The sequence below is a fragment of the Vulpes lagopus genome, chromosome 1, assembly GCF_018345385.1.
Source record: "Vulpes lagopus strain Blue_001 chromosome 1, ASM1834538v1, whole genome shotgun sequence".
Classification (NCBI taxonomy): Eukaryota; Metazoa; Chordata; class Mammalia; order Carnivora; family Canidae; genus Vulpes; species Vulpes lagopus.
Genome location: NC_054824.1, coordinates 64,605,089 through 64,623,439, shown reverse-complemented (window position 1 = coordinate 64,623,439; position 18,351 = coordinate 64,605,089). Strand labels below are relative to the sequence as shown.

The 18,351-nt window shown below is 37.9% G+C and overlaps 1 protein-coding gene across 3 annotated transcripts in view; it reads right to left on the bottom strand.

The window, feature by feature from the left end:
- The window catches only part of KIF6 (kinesin family member 6), a 377,491-nt gene that overhangs the window by 287,026 nt on the left and 72,114 nt on the right, over nt 1–18,351 (bottom strand). For all 3 annotated transcript variants that reach the window (XM_041753408.1, XM_041753258.1, XM_041753340.1), the window contains exons 4-5: nt 13,078–13,225; nt 8,080–8,189 (exon numbers count right to left, since the gene is read on the bottom strand). In XM_041753408.1, coding sequence (XP_041609342.1) covers nt 8,080–8,189; nt 13,078–13,225 — 258 coding nt within the window. The remainder of the gene's footprint in view (nt 1–8,079; nt 8,190–13,077; nt 13,226–18,351) is intronic.

The window sequence follows — 18,351 nt, the reverse complement described above, 5'->3', positions numbered from 1 at the left end:
AACTCTTCAAGAATTACACTTCTCATTTGGAACCAGACTAACAGCTCTCCATTTACCTTCAAAGTCTTCTTTTATTTCTCACAAAAAATGCACTACCTATATTGTCTTCACAAAGACCCTGAACATTTTATCTTCTTTTGCTATTGTAAAAGGGATCTATTTTACCATTATTTCTTCTAACTAGGTTATTCCTAGAGCTTCCTTCTTAGATTGAGTCACAAATGTACTAAAAGATAATAGATGGTCAGCCAGCCTGAGCAGCATTAGTCTGCTCTCTGGTTCACAATAACTAACTTTCTCTTTGTAAGATGTCTTCAACTGTCCTAGAACTCACTCTGAAAACACAAGGTCAGCTATATAGTTGGCTAAACAACACATAGGCTAACTGCTATGGAAGTTTCAGAGATCAGATGGAATGCCAAGATACAACATGGATCTCCCAGGCAACGGCACCAGCAGCCCCAGCTCTGATGTGGGATGGATGGAGGTTAATATCCTGGTCCATCTCTTGGTGGGGATGGAATCTTAGAAAAATATTACACTATCTATGTGACCCTCAATTTACTCAGCCATAAAATGTAGATCATGATACCCACTTCCTCAAGTCAGATACTCCATTGAAAGTCCCTAGGATAGGGACCAGCATACAATAGGTGCCCATCTCCCTCTCTGGAGAGATTTCTCTGGTATCCCTAAAAGGAACTTTTCCTAGGTGGATGAAGGAAGGGATTAATACAGACCATCTGCATTAGAATCACTTGGGATGCTTATTCAAACATATTTGAATTTTCTGGAGGTGGGGGCCAGGAATCTGCATTTTTAACAACACTCCTGGTGATTCTCATACATAGTTATAGCCTCATACATAGCTAAATGTCAAGCCCCTGGATTATGTATTCCAATTCTGTTGTTCTTTTTACTCCTGTGGCCACTTAAATGGTCCAATAATTTCCCACAATGCTCTGGAGTCTCTCTGACTCCCATCGATCTCATCCTAGCCCTACATGCTACTGACTGATTTTTCTTCCTAAAAGGCAGTTCCAATCTGCTATGCCCTTGAATAAAAAAATCTCCAAGGGCTACAACCTTCTGCCAAATCCTTACATTCCTGCCTTTCCAGTCCCAATATCCTCACCTACCCCCTAATTGGGGTATAGTCAAACAGCTCTATTAACTGTGACACACCAAGCTCTATGCTTTTCCCTACCTTTGTTTCCACATGAATGCCACATTCCACTGATCCACATCCTACCTCTTCCTTCAAGGATTATTTCATATACCACCTTCTCTGTGAATCTCTTTCTGATCACTTGACCTAATGTGAGCTCTTTCTCCTTTAAGCCCTAGTCATTCTTTGTGCCTCTCTTGTGATGTTTTTCACATTCCACCTTGTGCCATGTTGTACTAGGTTTACCTACTCTGCTATGAGTTCCAGGAAAGTAAAGACTATGTTGGTAAACTAAGAGCCTAGCACAAAGTGTGGAATCAAGCTGGATCTCAGTAAATGTTTGTTGAATAAATGAATGATTCCACATGACTAAACTGTAAGCTATGAGGACAGACACTGTACATTACCTTTTTCTGTAACTCCTGCAACACTTAACACTGTTTCATATCCAGTAGGTATCAGAAATGTGATGAATTAAACTTAACATCTCTCAACTTTTTTTCCATTGATGACAAATTATTTTACAACACAGCCAAGATTTCAATACTGGATGCTGGAGTTTACTGACTTTTTTCTAACAGTAATAACCATGGCCATCTTTGGAACCTTAAATGCATTATGTATCCCTATTTAGGAATACTAAAATTACACTAAAGTAAGGTGACTATTTTCCTTATGGTTAAGACCAGTAGTTATACTATTTTACTTCATAAGACATACTTAGATTCTAACTATATTCCCTTTATAGCATATGACATAAGGACTTTCAAAAATAGATGTTTTATTTTCATTTAAATTACTAAATACAGAATACATTAAATACACATATGTCTCTATACAAATATATAGACACTTTTAAAAATAAACTTGGTATTTTGTGATCATTGTAGATTTGCATGCAGCTGTAAGAAATAATGTACCCATTACCCAATTTTCCCCAATGTTAACATGTTGTAAAACAATATTAAATATCACAACCAGGACATTGGCATTGATACAATCTACTGATCTTATTCAGATGTCCTAGTTTCACCAGTGTGTGTGTGTGTGTGTGTGTGTGTGTGTGTGTGTGTGTGTGTTTAGCTCTATGGAATTTAATCACATGAGTAGCTTTGTGTATCCATAGCCACAATTAAGATACAGTATAGTCTGTTACCATAAGGATCTCTCACTGGCCTTGTATAACCATTCCCACTTCCTGTCAACTACTCAGCTGTTATCTACTTCTATAATTCCGCCATTTGTAAGATATTCCACACTGTGTCTGGGTGGCTCAGTCAGTTAAGCATCTGCCTTTAGCTCAGGTCATGATCTCAGTGTCCTGGGATTGAGCCCCTCATCAGGCTCCCTGCTCAGTGGGGAGTCTGCTTGTCCCTCTCCCTCTTCCTCTGAGCTCTCTCTCTCTCTGTCAAATAAATAAAATTAAAAAAAAAATAAAAACTATTCCATAAATAAAATCACACAACATATGACCTTTTGGGATTGGCTTTTTTCACTCAACATAATTCTCTGGAGATTCACCCAAGCTGTTAAATTTATCAATAGTTCATTCCTTTCTGCTGTTGGTGTCTTATTAACTAAAGGTCCATAGCCTCTGTTAGGGCTCACTCTTGGTGGTATACATTATATGAATTTGGACAAATGCATAACACCATGCATCTACCATCATACTATCATATAGAATAGTTTGTCTGCCCCAAAAGTCCCCTGTGCTTCACCTATTCATCCCTCTACCATTCTTCTTCCCAACTACTAGCAACCAGTGATCTTTTTACTGTATCTACACTTATGTCTTTTTCACAATGCCTTACAGTTGGAATCACACAGTATATAGACTTTTTATGTCTTTTGTGGCTTAATAGCTCATTGCTTTTTGTTGCCAAGTAATATTCCACTGCATGCATGTACCACAGTTTGTTTTTCTATCTGCCTACGATGAGAAATCTTGGTTGCTTCTAGTTCTTGGCAATTATGAATGAGGCTGCTATATACATTCATGGGCAGCTCTCTGTACTGATATAAGTTTTCAATTCATTTGGTTAAATACCCAGGAGCATGCCTGCTGGGTCATATCCTAAGAATTATGTTTTGTTTTTTTAAGAAACTGGAAATTGACCTTCAAAGTGACTGTACTATATGTTCATTGACAGGTGAATGGATAAAGAAGATGTGGTATACATATACAATGGAATATTACTCAGCCATCAGAAGGGATGAATACTTACATTTACATTGACGTGGATGGAACTGGAGGGTAATATGCTGAGCAAAATAAGTCAATCAGAGGAAGACTATTATCATATGGTTTCACTTACATGTGGAATATACAAAACAGTGCAGAGGATCATAGGGGAAGGGAGGGAAAACTGAATGGGAAGGCATCAGAGAGGGAGAAAAATCATGAGAGACTCTTAACTATGGGAAACAAACAGGGTTGTGGAGGGGTGGGGGTGGGGATACGGGGTAACTGGGTGATGGTTATTAAAGAGGGCATGTGATATGATGAGTACTGGGTGTTATATGTAACTCATAATTATTGAATTCTACATCTGAAACTAATGATGTACTATATGTTGGCTAATTGGATTTAAACTTTAAAAAAAAAGTGGTTGTACTATACTGCATGAATGAGAGTTCTAGTCGCTCTACATTCTTTCCAGCATTTGGTATCACCAGTTTTTTTTTTTTTTTTTAGATTTTTGCCATTCTAGTAGGTGCATAGTAGTTTTAATTAGCTATTCCCTAATCACAGATGATGTTGAGCATCTCCTCAAATGCTTATCTACCAACCATACACCTTCTTTGGTGAGGTGTCTGTCCAGATTTTTTTTCTCATTTCTTCATTGGATTGTTAGTTTTCTTATTATTGAGTTTTAAGAGTTCTTTGTATGTTTTAGATACAAATCCTTTATTGGACATAGGTCTGGTAAATATTTTCTCAATCTTTGGCTTGTCTTTTTATTCTCTTCACAGTGTCTATGACAGAGCAGACATTTTTAATTTTAATGAAGCTCAACTCATCTATTTTTTTCTTTCACAGATCATGCTTTTGGTGTTGTATCTCAAAACTCCTTGCCAAATGACTACAGCAACATTTGCAAAAAGCAACTGACTTTAGTCTGGTGCCCTGACATCATATATACAAAGTCCACAGGCAATCTGTAGGCAAACGATTGAGTAACAGCAGAGAGTTGGAAGTCATTAGGATATAAAAAAACAAGAAGCAGAAAAGGCAGAGTGCTCCTGAGAAGAGCATCCAGCAGGTGATTTGGAGGAAGCTATGTTGCTGCTCAGTGGTAAGAAATCTGTTACTGATGGCTATTGTTGTGCAACATCAAGATGACCTTGAATTTGATTACACATGGTTATGCCAAGTATAAGAATATGGAAGGGATCAAATGTGCATATTGCCATTGTCTTTCAAAGAGATGACTGCAAGAGAGAATCAAAGTCAACAGACATTTGCCTACTATATTTTGGATTGTATTCAGAGTGTTTGGGACATTCCAGCTTGCAACAAAGAAACCAGTCAACCAGAAGGATAGGATTGCAGAGTTAGGGCTTGTCCGGGTTCAAGATTGTGTAAAACCAGATTAATAGTACATACTCTTAATCCAAACCAGATACAACAGAAGTCACATGCCATTATGAAGAATTACTTGATAATCATAGTAAAAGACAAACCCTTTAAAATCCTAAGAAAGTCAGCAGAGTCTATACCAGCCAAATCCCATCATCCCCACACCAAAAGACTGCAATCCTTGAGTTTTTCTGGAATTTTGTAGTATTGATTATATTTGAAGTTAGTAGGTTATCCTCCTGGGATATGGGAATCTTCTTTTATAATGAGAATCTTTTCATTTTTCTTTTAATGAAGTTTGTTGTCATGTAATTATATTCCAGAATGTAAGATAAGGACATCTTTCTATCCACTTTTGTATGCCTATGGGCTGGGGGAGGGGAGGTTAGTTCACTGAAAACATCTGTTTTGTAGCTGAGGTCACTTCTGACTTGAGTCAGTGAACTCATCCTCCAACAGGACAAAGCTACCATAGAAGGAGCTGTAGTTTAAGATAGAAAGCTAGTGACATCTACAGAGACAATCTGATCCACATGGAGAACCATTACTGAATGTCAGACATGCCAAGAAACACAAAGACATACAGTGAATTAAAGCACTGTTCTTGCTCTCAAGAGGCTTAAGGCTCTTTTCTAGGAGGAAAATATAAAATATCTACATCACTTATTTTTTTGTAAACAGGAAAAGAGTCACCAAGTAAGTCCTATCCTGTGAGGTCACCAGTTTTTGATCTTTGAACATTGAAGTTGGAAGGTTGTTAAATATTATATAGCCCAATGCTTACATTTCATACACAAGGAGAAACCAGAAAAGTGAAAAAAATATATCTAAGATTGCAGGGTTGGGACTAGAACTCAGATTTCCTGACTTGTAATCACGTGCTCCTGACTATATTACACTGCCTCTCTTAGAGGTCAACGACTTTTCTCACCCCTGCTTCTCAGAGACTGTACCTCGTTATGTCAATTAGACTCTGATTCATAGAGCTCATGCTGTTTTTCCTTTACGTGCATACCTTCAAAAAGTCCACTTCACAGTTTCAATTTGATAGATAATTTTTTAAAATACTAAGAACTTACTCTGGCCTACATGGTAGAGAGACTACCAACTCAAGTAAGACATGCTTCCTATATGTGAGGAGTTTATTGTAAATATCAAGTAGGGAACTCTCAGACACCAAAGTTGTGTATGTGAAACTCATTACCATCACCCAATCAAGTTTTCTAACAGAAATTATCTTTTTAGTTAATGCTTCCTTAATTCTCTGGGTCCCACCGTAAAATCTTGAAGCTATTTTTGCTACTCTGGCATGAAAGTGAGAGTATGTGGTTTTCAATCCCTGCTGTACCATTAACAGATTAGTTTTGAAACCCTAGGCAAGTCAGACCTCTTGGGGTTTACTCTCCTCGATCAGTAAAATGCCGAGAGTGAACTGGTTCTAATTTACCTTCTTTTCAAATTAAATCAAATCCAAGGTGAGAGGCATAATTAATATATTTTATTTCTATCTAGTTAAGTAGCTGACTAGTTAGCTATCATCTATTTATTTTCTTATGCATAGCTCTCAAGTTTTTCTCTCCTCCTCCATGTTTGTCAGACCCAAGCCCTTCACTTCTGGATTATTGCAAAACAGGCTTCAAGGTCTTCAGTGCACATGTGACTTGTTAAAAGCAATTTTAAGCAAGATTTAGCCTAGAGGTCTACAGGTTAGACTGGAGGCTAGAAAACTAATTTAAAAGCCTATTCAAATAAAGATCAATCTCACAACAAAAGTCCAACATTCAAGTCCCTCAAAAGCTGGCTTCTGTTGGCCTTTCTGATTTTATTTCACAACTCCTCAACATGCGGCCTTTTTGACCACATCTTCATGTTGGTTTATAATTTAAATTCAATTAATTAACATATAGTGTATTATTAGTTTCAGGGGTAGAATTTAGTAACTTATCAGTTGTATATAACACCCAATGCTCATTACATCATGTGCCCTCCATAACGCCCATCACCCAGTTACCCCATCCCTTCACCCCCTCCACCCCAGCCACCCTTAGTTTGTCTCTTAGAGTTCAGTGTCTGTTATGGTCTGTCTCCCTCTCTGTTTTCATCTTATTTTCTTTTTCCCTCCCTTCCCCCTATGATCCTCTGTTTTGTTTCTTAAATTCCACATATGAGTGCAAACATATGATAACTGTCTTTCTCTGACTTCTTTTGCTCAGCATAGTACCCTCATGGTCAATCTTCCTGTTTTTAATGTTGCTGTTCTGAACCTTCCTCTGAGAAATGTCTCACTTTTCTGTAAACTTAATTCCAATAGTTTCTTCAAGACTAATTTCTTCCATGGAGTCAGGTGTTTACTTTCTCTTCTTATATTATTTAATTAACATTAATATTTAGAGTACCAACAATCATCCCCTTTCCTAACTCCCTCTAATGAATATGGTTGGCATGACAGAGATGACATGTAAAAACTCTCAAGTCAACATTAAAAGGAAGAAAACATATAAAGGTGATGCAAAGAGTATAATTTATTTTCTTTAATATTTCCTCTTATTTCCTTTGCAAATTAAAGCAAGCAACTGGTTATTGGTCTTAGTGATAGAGGATTAATACATGATTTGAAATTGTTTTAGAATATTTAGTAAGAAAATTAAAGTACATTTTCTTGGCTCTACCAACTTCTGATAATATGAAGATGTCTGGACAAAAGGATATGAAGTATTTCCATTAATATGCAATTTAGGCAGATGTTCAAACAAGCAGTGAGTAATGTTATACAAATGCTGGCAGGATAACTAACTCAGTTAGTAGGTAAGCTCTGAAGACTATTTATATTTCAGTCATGACACAATCAGTGCCAATCTGACCAAATGATCCTCAGTGTCAGTCTTCATAACAGTAGAGAAGCAATTGGGAAAACAAAGTTTTATTTTCTCCCCTTTATATTCTCTTATTGCTGCCTGAGCCCTAATTTAAATCCCCTCCTCAGAGAAAGGCCACAACTAGAGGAGTAAAGGGATTGATTCAGCAAGAGTAAAGTAGTACTGGCATATCCCTTCAGTCTTCTCAGCACTGGCTCAGAAAACATTCAGTGCACTCTCTTGCACCAACTCCAAAGGAGATGTTCCCAAGAAATGGGTTTTAAGCAACTTTAGTTCCCATCACTACTGTCTGTTTGTCATAACTGAAAAAGTATCCATTATATTACAAAAAGATTCTGTTATCCAGTATTTGTTAATTATGATTGAGACCAGAAACATACAAAGTTTCAAAGGAAACAATTGAAGGGAACATCTGAAAGTGATTTTCCCTCCTTCTTTGTTGTTCTGCTACTCACGGCAAATCTTCCAAACTGGAGGCTTCATGTCTTGGATCCAATAGATCATAACCACATTCATTGTAGATTTCCAAATAGGAAATGTGCGTTGTATGTATTGTGCTGCTGTCCTGATTGGAAAAGGGGAAGACATTGTTTAATGGCTATAAATAACAATTCAGCTCAGAAGAGGATGAACACATTTATCACTACAGTTCCTCACAGCTTTCTCTCCTTTACTCTCTTTACTTTGTATGGTTTCCATTTTCAGTTCGTGACACTTTCAAGTTGCCAGTTACCATATGCATGAAGCTTTTTTTTTTTTTTAATGGCCAACACCCATGATTACAAGCAACTTTAGTCTGTTGGGTTTTTTTATTGGTTCCACGTTATACATCAAGAGTCAATACACACTTAAAATGAGCCAACTTGGTTGCAGAACTGTATAACACACCATTTTTTACTTTCCAGACCCAAAAAAGGTTACTATGAAAAAATAAACTTACATTCTGTGAATAGTCTATTCATAAAAGAAAAGAAAATCGTTACTTCAGTTTAAACTTCAGTAGCAAAAGTTTCCATCTTCAGTCATAGTTCCTTTTTTTTCACTTTTGCAATATTCAAATTTTCTGATGACACAAATAGGTAACAGACAATACTGGATAAGGGAAAATGAATCCCAGGGGACAAAAATAGTTTAGATCAATCAAGTAACAGTAAAAGTGGACATTCGCAGCTCACTGCCTATATCTTATCTGTTGGGTTTTCCTGGCTCACGTGGCAAATCAGGGATATTGAGCTATTGATTTGAGAGAGATATATTCTGTGGGTCATTACTGAAATGGAATGACACAGGCATCAATATAGTTAGGATAAAAGTCAAGGTGATAGGTCCTGTCTCAGTTCTGTTGGCAGACAAAAGGACCTCCTCTCTCTGAGATGAAAGGAAATAGAACTTTTTCAGATCTCAAGAAAATTCCAGGATCAGTTTTCAAGACCAAATATCAACTGATAGCACCTTCTACTTGCTTCTCCCGCCCCCTCCAAAAAAAAATACTTTCATTTTGACAAATAGAGTTTTACTTCTCATAAAGGGAGAATCTCTCTGTGTCTTATGGCGAAATGGTCAGCAGATTGTCAGAATGTCACAAAGAGAATTTGCTCACGATGACCTTTCCCTTGATTCTCACCCATATCCAAGACAATCCATTTGACAGATAATATTCAAAGGGAGAGAGGACAAAGTCACAGAGATGGGGGAGAGAGCAGAGGCCTGCAAATCCAGAGCTGGAATCTTAGTCCTACTTGCTATGAGCCTCTATGATGTTAGGCCTCAGTTTCCACACCCATTAGTGAGGAAGTTGAATAAAGAATCCCTATATGTTCTTTAGACTAAAATTAATATGATCCTCTGGTCCTAAAGTGGTTCAAACTATCCAAAGAAAAGCATCAACATTTCATAAAAACAAAAAAACACCTGAAATATTAAGGCAACTCTTAGGGAGCACATGACCAAAGTAAAACACTCAAGCTACAGCTGAAATTCCACATTCTGGGTGTCTGGGGAGGTGACAGCATGGACTGTGTATGGACTAAGCAAATTTCTCCCAAATGCTGGAAATCATTTGCTGATGCAGGCGACTCTGGCTGCTTATCCTTTTTTTGTTGTTGTTGTTAAATATTTTATTTATTTATAAGACATACAGAGAGACACACAGAGAGAGGCAGAGACATAGGCAGAGGGAGAAGCAGGCTCCCTGTAGGGAGCCCAATGCCAGACTCAATTCCAGGACCCTGGGATCATGACCTGAGCCAAAGGCAGATGCTCAAACACTGAGCCATCCAGGTGCTCCACTGGCTGTTTATCCTAATACTTGGCCTGTTGATCAGCTCAGTATCCTCGGCATCATTTCAATAGCATTCTGTGGGTTATGGCTTGGCTTAGCACAGGTATCAGAGACCATAAATACTAGACAGATTCTGCGTGGTCTTTAGTCTGATCCAGTTTTCCCTAAAATGTCCCATGAAATAACATGTGCAAAAAGTGTTCCATGATCAACATATATGCTGTCTCTCTTTAGAAGATTCCCAGAGCATGTTAATAGGCCACAGGGGGATCATTTAGCAACTTCCGGAGATCTTGTTAAAAACTAACGTATTTCTAAAACTTATCTGAACATATTGGAAATAACCCATCTGTTACAGTATGAGATTTTAGCAGACAGTTCTGGGCTCCTCTTAGCACCAGAAAAAGCTGGGTTTGAACACTGGATCTGCCATTTATGACTAAGTGATCCTGCATTCTTCACAGCTGTTTAATTACAGAATTGCGGAGAATAAACCTTATCTTGCAGAACTGTTGTGACAGAGATACAGGGTTCTGTACCTAAAATCCTGCCAAAGGGGATTTGTAATAGGTCCCAATAAATCTCTGCTGCTGCTACCGATACTATTATTGCTAATGTTACTGTTTTATTATTTCTAAAGGCCTCCAAACAGAGAATTCAGTATGTGAATATAAAAGGAAAGGCAAAAAAGGGCAAAAACAACAGCCAACTTGTATGTTCATCTACAGTGGACAAACTCTCTTTCTTCCAGAAATCAGAAGGAATCATAAGTCAGGAAAATGGCAAGTCCACTCCCCAGAGATGATGGGGATAATGCCTTTGGCTGCTCCAGCTTCTGCGTTTTCTGGAATTTTATTGGAATACACACTTAAAAGTCACTGAGCAATGTGGCAAGCTACCTTTTCTTATTACTCCTTTTTTAGTGGTTAGGATTGCCAGACTGTAATGTAACACACATGTTTCCTGCAGACAGCCTTTTCTCCTGCCCCCAGAACAAGTCTGAACCTCACAACACTCAAAAATAGTGGGCAGTAGTTTCTAAAATAAATGGAATCAATTGTCTTCTTTTCAAATCATCACAAATGTGCTCCTATCACACTCACAGGCATTATAGGAGCCAGTATGCAATTGCTCTTAGTTTATCTTGAAATAAATACTTTGCATAAGTCAAATATTTCCTTTAAGAGTTCTAGAGAGCTCCACGTGGCCCTCTAAAGCAATTGACTGGGGGTATCTGAGTACCTGACTGCATTTTTCAGCTACACTGTGGACAAACTTAATGATGATGCTCACATTGCCTCTGACTAGTTTTGCTGCAGTTTAGTTTGATTATAATGAATGTGTTGTGCCCCATCATGGAAGTCTGTCCTTTTACAAAGAGTTGTCCTGGCTAAAAATTGGTCCAAGGGGTTCTCTCCAATCCCAGGAAGTGATTTAGGATTATTCAAAATGAAACAAGCTTTAGAATAATGTCAATGACAGACAGATATAAAACAATGGACCCAAGAGATGATAGGTACTTGGGAGATATTTAGACTTTTACTGTATTTTGGTACCCATAGGCAAAATTTTAGACGGGATAAATATATTTCCTGTGAGGAAAGGATTTGTTTATTTTGTTTAACTTAATCAGGGAAATTGGTTTCATTTGTTCTGTTTCAAAGGCTTCTTTGAAATCAATCAGGATCATTTGGCCACACATGTGTATGTGTATTTGTGTGTGTGTGTGTGTGTGTGTGTGTGTGTGTGTATAAATATAGATATTAATGGCTGTAGTAATTGAGCTCATTTCCTAAGCATATACTATGTGCCAGGAACTGGACCATATCTTCAGATACAGTATGTTGAACCATCATAGCAACTCCACAAGCCCGAGACATGGCCACATGCTGTAAGCAGCACACTTTCTCAGAACCAGGTTGGCCTGCACCGACTTCAATGATCTTTCCAAGACAGCATGCTTCCACATTTGGCCACAGCAGCAAAAACTATTAGAAATCATATTCCCAGTTTGTGAAATCTGGGAACAAAACAAAACAGCTAATGTCGGAAATAAATGAGTAAATGAAAAGACAGGATATGAGTCCAACATATACACTATACTCAACTCTTTCTCTTCCACATTTTCTGGCCTGCAGAGTTGGCATGTTTGAGCTAGTGAGAGATGAGCTGAACTAATGGGTAATTGCTACTTTATGGATGGAAATGAGAATTATGCAGATCTCAGCAATTTCTTCTCATCTTTGCAACTCAAAATGCAAAAAGCATACATTCGAGAAATTTTGGAATAACTGTTACACTGACCTAGTTAGGGCATTTGTTATACAGAATTAATACAACTAAGTAACTGTAGGAACTTTAGTACAGATGCTCGAGATCCTCTAGTAGCATTCAATCCCTACTTTCAGAGAAGGGAAAACAGAAACCCAGAGAAGTTAAGGGACTCACCATTGTTTAAATACAACCAACCAAATAAAGGCAGCTTGAGACATAGAGGCAGTGCCTACAGAGGTAAAAAGCACAGTTTGTATCACACAGACTTGGGATGGACCTCCAAGTCAGTAACTTATAAAGACCCAGAGAAAGATATTTTGACTCAATTTCCCCAACTCTGAAATTGGGACAAGAATACTTACCTTGCCGGTTGTATTAAATACCTATAAGGCAATAGACACTTAGAGACACACAATAAATGATGCATATAATATAGAGAACTCCTCTTCATAATAATCTTAAGTGCAATAGGATTTTTACTCTGGTAGACTCTCTTGGGCTTCTATTACAACTGTGAAAAAAGTACAATCTCATCATCTTATTCAGTGCTTTAGTAGTTGAAATAAAGATGTCTTGGCAAAAGGACATCCAGTTTCTTAAGGAGAAATACAAGATGTTAGTTGGTAAAATGTGTTATCTGTTCTTTTAACCTCCATTGATGGATCACAAGGAACTCCCTTTGAGCCTTTGCTGAAACAGCAGCCCTTTATTGAGAAGCACCTGAATTTCCACTTCTTCAGCAAAATCCTAAACTTTCCTTAAATATAAAGGCCAGAGTCATTGGCCAAAAATACTCCCTCATTTAGATATAATGTAATAAAATGTCACAATAAATTTTTTACCCACCATAAATTCCTGCTGAATATATCAGATAGAAAATGAACTTAAAGTTCCATACCTTTTGTAATTGCTCAAAAATGTATGACAGTGTCCTTGGGATGATGCCTCTGTCACTGTAGCGTTCTGCTCCACCCGTGATGGTGAATGTTTTCCCACTGCCCGTCTGCCCATAGGCAAAGATGGTACCATTGTAACCTGCCAAGACACTACATAAAGAAATGGCACACTTCTAACATCGAAATGGCTAACTGAACAAGTATTAAATGGCTAATATTCTAATAGCAACCTTGTTCCACACTATTGGAAAGACATTTATAGAAGTATCTATATATGTGAATATCTAACTAAAATAATTTACTTTTTAAAAATTCTTTTTATCCAGGAGTATCAGCACGCCAATCTTTTTCTTAGTAGGTTACCTGTAACTCAAATGGAGTCCGGTCATCTTAAATATTTTCTTCATCTGAATACAACTTTTCTTTTTTAAGATTTTACTTATTTATTCATGAGAGACACAGAGAGAGGCAGAGACACAGACAGAGACACAGGCAGAGGGAGAAGCAGGCTCCATGCAGGGAGCCCAACATGGGACTCGATTCCGGGCTCCAGGATCACACCCTGGGCCGAAGGCAGCGCTAAACCGCTGAGCCACCAGGGCTGCCCTGAATACAACTTTTCTTTAGAATACTTTTATATTTCACAAAAAGTTGCAAAGATAGTATAGAGTTAACACTGTTAAGAGAGTGTTAACACAGAGTTAACACTTAGTTTTCCCTATTGTTAATACATTAATATTTGTCATTTGTCACAACTAAAGAACAGATAGTGATGTATTGGACATTTTATTCAAAACATTCTTGGTTTTTATACAATGTCTTTTACTCTTTTTTCTGCCTTACTGAGATATAGCTGACATCTTACAAATGTAGCTTTAACATGTACAAATGTGATATGTGATACATAAATATACTGCAAAATGAGTCTCACAATAGGGTTAATTAGCACATCCATTGCCTCACATAATTATCATTTTTATAAGTGGTGATAACATTTAAAATCAATATTCTTGATAACTTTCAAATGTATAATAGTCACTGTGCTGTACATTCAATCTATAGAACTTATTCATCTAATAACTGGAAGTTTTTTGGGGGGATCCCTGGGTGGCGCAGCTGTTTGGCGCCTGCCTTTGGCCCAGGGCGCGATCCTGAAGACCCGGGATCGAATCCCACGCGGGCTCCCGGTGCATGGAGCCCGCTTCTGCCTATGTCTCTGCCTCTCTCCCTCTCTGTATGACTATCCTAAATAAATAATAAAAAAAAATTTAAAAAAAAAATAACTGGAAGTTTTTACCCTTTGTTCAACATCTCCACATTTCCCCCACCCACTAGCTCCTCCCAATCACCATTCTATTCTTGATATCTATGAGTTCAGTTTTTCAGATTTCAAGTAAACGAGAATGTACAGTATTTGTCTTTGTCTTATTTCACTTAGCATAATGTTCTCAAGGCTCATCCATTGTTGCAAAATGGCAGAATTTTCTTCTTTTTATGGCTGATTAATATCCCATTATATATATACACATATATACACACATTTTCTTTATCCATTCATCCATCAATAGACATTTAGGTTTTTCTATCCCTTAGCTATTGAGAATAATGCTGCAATGAACATGGGGATGCAAATACCCCATGAGCTTTCATTTCCTGTGATTTATATGCAGGAGTGGCATTACTGGATCATATGGTAGTTCTATTTCTAATTTTTAAAGGAAACTCCACACTGTTTTCCATAGTAGCTGCACCAACTTACATCTGCACCAACAGTGCACAAGAATTACATTTTCTTTATATCCTTGATGGCATTTGCTGTCTGTCTCTTGACATTTTGACAATAGCTATCATAACAGGTATGAAGATATATCTCATGTTTTTGGTTTGCATTTTCCAGATAATTAGAAATCTTGAACATGCTTTTATGTATCTGTTGGCCATCAGTATTTTTTGTTTGGAGAAATTTCTATTAAAGTCCTCTGTCCATTTCTTAACTAGATTTGTGCTTCACATGTGATCTATCCAGGAGAATATTTCATGTGTGCTTGAGTAGAATCTGTATTCTGCTGTTGTTGGGTGAAATGTTCCATGTATGTTCCATTAAGGTCCATTTGGCTTAAGGTATAGTTCACATCCAATGTTTCCTTATTGATTCTCTCTCTCTCTCTTTTTAAAGATTTTATTTATTTATTTGAAAGAGAGAGAACACAAGTGGGGGAAAGAGCAGAGACAGGGACAAGTAGACTCCATGCTGAGTTTAGAGCCCAATGTGGGGTTCAATCTCAGGATCCCAAGATTATGACCAGAGCCAAAATCAAGAGTTGGACGCTTAACCAATTGAACCGCAGGCACCCAGTCTCATCACAGTTTTGACTTAAAGTCTATTTTGTCTGATAAGAACATAGCTACTTTTGCTTTCATTTGGTTTCCATTTATTTGCATGGAGTATCTTTTTCCATCCCTTCACCTTCAGTTTATGTATGTCCTTAAAGCTGAAGTGAGTCTCTTGTAGGCAGCATATGGTTGGGTCTTGTTTTCAATCCATTAGCCACTCGATGCCTTTTGATCGGAGAATTTAATCCATTCATATTAAAGGTACAGGCCTACAAATTTCAACTTATTCATTGTTTTCTAATTTTGTATTTCCTTTGTTCCCATCCTCCTCTTTTACGTCTTTCTTTGTAAAGTGATTTTCCCTGTGGTATGCTTTGATTCCCTTTTCTTTGTTTTTTTGTGTATATACTCTTGTTTTTTACTATTCATTCCATTTTTTATGTTTTTAATGTCATAATTTACTTCTTTTTATAAGTGTATCTCCATTATTAAATTACTGTAGTAATAGTTGTTTTTAAAACTTTTGTCCTTTAACCTAATAGTAGATTGAGTAATTAATGCAAACCATATCATAGTATTAGAGTATCATAAATTTGCTTATACTTGCATTTACCAGGATGCTTTATATTTTCATGTTTCAGCATTTCTTCTTATAAGATAGGTCTAGTGGTAATGAACTCCTTCAGGTTTTGTTTGTTTGGGAAAATCTTTGTTTCTCCTTCATTTCTGAAAGGCAACTATGCTGAGAAAGTATTCTCAGCAGTTTTTTTTTTTTTTCCAGAAATTTGAATATACTGTCCCACTCTCTCAGGGCCTATAAGGTTTCTGCTGAGAAATCTGTTGATAACCTTATGAGGGTTCCCTTATTATATGGCTATTTTCTTCTCATGCTGCTTTTAAAATTCTTTGTCTGATTTTAGATATTTTTATTTTAATGTGTCTTGTAAAAGATCATTTTGGTTCAAAATTATAGGGTCATCTATTAGCTGTATGAACATGGATGTCCAAATCTCTCTGCAGATTTGATCATTCCAAGCCATTATTTCTTTAAATATGCTTTCTGCCCCTTTCACCCTCTCTCTTACTAAGACTTTAACAATGTGAGATGGTTTTCTTTAGTGGCATAATTCACAAAGGTTTTCTTCACTCTTTCTTTTTTCTTTTTGCTTCTCTGACTGGATGATATCAAATGACATATTTTCCAGTTAACTAATTTCTTACTCTGCTTGATTCTGTCTGCTATTAAAGCTTTGTATTGAATTGTCAATTTGATAACTGTGTTTTTTAACTTTAGAATTCACTTTTTTTTATGGTTTCTATTCCTTTGTTGAACTTCTCATTTTGTTCATGTATTATTTTCCTAATTTCATTTAGTTGTCCGTGTTTTCTTGTAATTCACTGAATTTAAGAGTATTATTCTGAATTATTTGTCAAACGGTTCCTAGATCCATTTCTTTAGGGTCAGTAAATGGGCTTTATTAGATTCTTCTGGAGATCTCATGCCTGTGTGCGTAGACCTGGATACTGGGGCCACAGTGGCTGACTAGGCACTGGGATCTCTGGGATGGGCCCAGCATCTGGAACCACAGGGGCCAGTCCAGTGCTGGGACAGGCTGGTAGTCTGGTTTCACAGAAGCCAGCCTAGAGGCTGGGGCCACAGGTGCCAACCTGGAATAAGGGCCAGCAAAGAGTCTTGGGCTATGGAATCAGCTTACAACATAGGGCTTCAGGGGCCATGTTGGGTTTGCAGTGACCAGTGTGATGCTGGGCAGGGGCCATGTTGGGTTTGCAGTGACCAGTGTGATGCTGGGCCTGGGTCTATGAGCCAGCTTCAAAGCTCCAGCTGCAGGGGGCTGGCCTAGCACTGGGGAGGGCTTAAAGTGTGGGTCTGATGGTAATCTACCAGAATACTGGAGCTATAGGAGCCACCCAAGGCCATGCCAGCTGGCCAAACAGGGATGGGATAGAATCCTGGATTTCCTAGAGTCTGCTGGAGCCTGGTATCATGGGCACTGACTGGGGCCATGAGAGCCATCTGGCTGCAGGGTAAATCAGGAGCTTGGGTTTATGGGAATCCGCTGGTAGCTTACTGCTGCAGGAGCTGCTTGGGACTACAGTAGCAGGCAAGTGGTAGGGTAGGCCAGGGGAGTAGATGCTAATAGCTTGTCAAGAACTTGGTACATTGAAGTCATGTGGTGCCAGGGAAGTCACCTGGGGCCATGGGAGCTACCTAGGGCCACTGGAGTTAGCTGATGCTGGGATGTGCCAGCACAAGTCTCTACAGTAACATCAGGTGGTCATTGCAGTCTCCTCCCATGGGGATGGTGTCTCTTTCAGTGCTAGGATGCTCAGGCTTCAGGGAGGCTTAATGGGGTAATGCCAATCTATCTTTTCTACCCTCCTCAATGTGTCTTTTCTTTTTTTCTGTGCCTCACCCCAACGCGGTAATTCCTCACCTGGAGTATTTTAGCTTTTGTGAAGGTATTTTCATGCTTGGTTGTTATTCAAATTGATCTTTCTGGGAGGGTACAGGTGCTAGAAATTCCTATATTACTGTTTTGCTGAAATCACTAATTAAATATTTTCTTCATCTTTAGTATACTTTATAGTACATGTTGAAAGTAAAAGTTCTGATGAAACCATACCTCCAATTTGGCAACCTACAAATCTGACACCTGGCATTTCATGGGGCAAATACTCGTAACATGTAGTCACCTCCTAGAACACTAGATACAGAATGCAGAATATTTACCACTGTATACCTTGAAATGTAATTTAACATTAAGCTCCAACTAATTTAACATTAAGCTCCAACTATAAACCCTCTAAGGCTTCCCCTCCTGAATTTTCATGGAATGACTTTTTGGTAAGATAGTAATCCAGATGTGCTCTACAATTGTACAGAGCAGCCTTTGATTTGATTGTGGTCATAAGAATGCTGG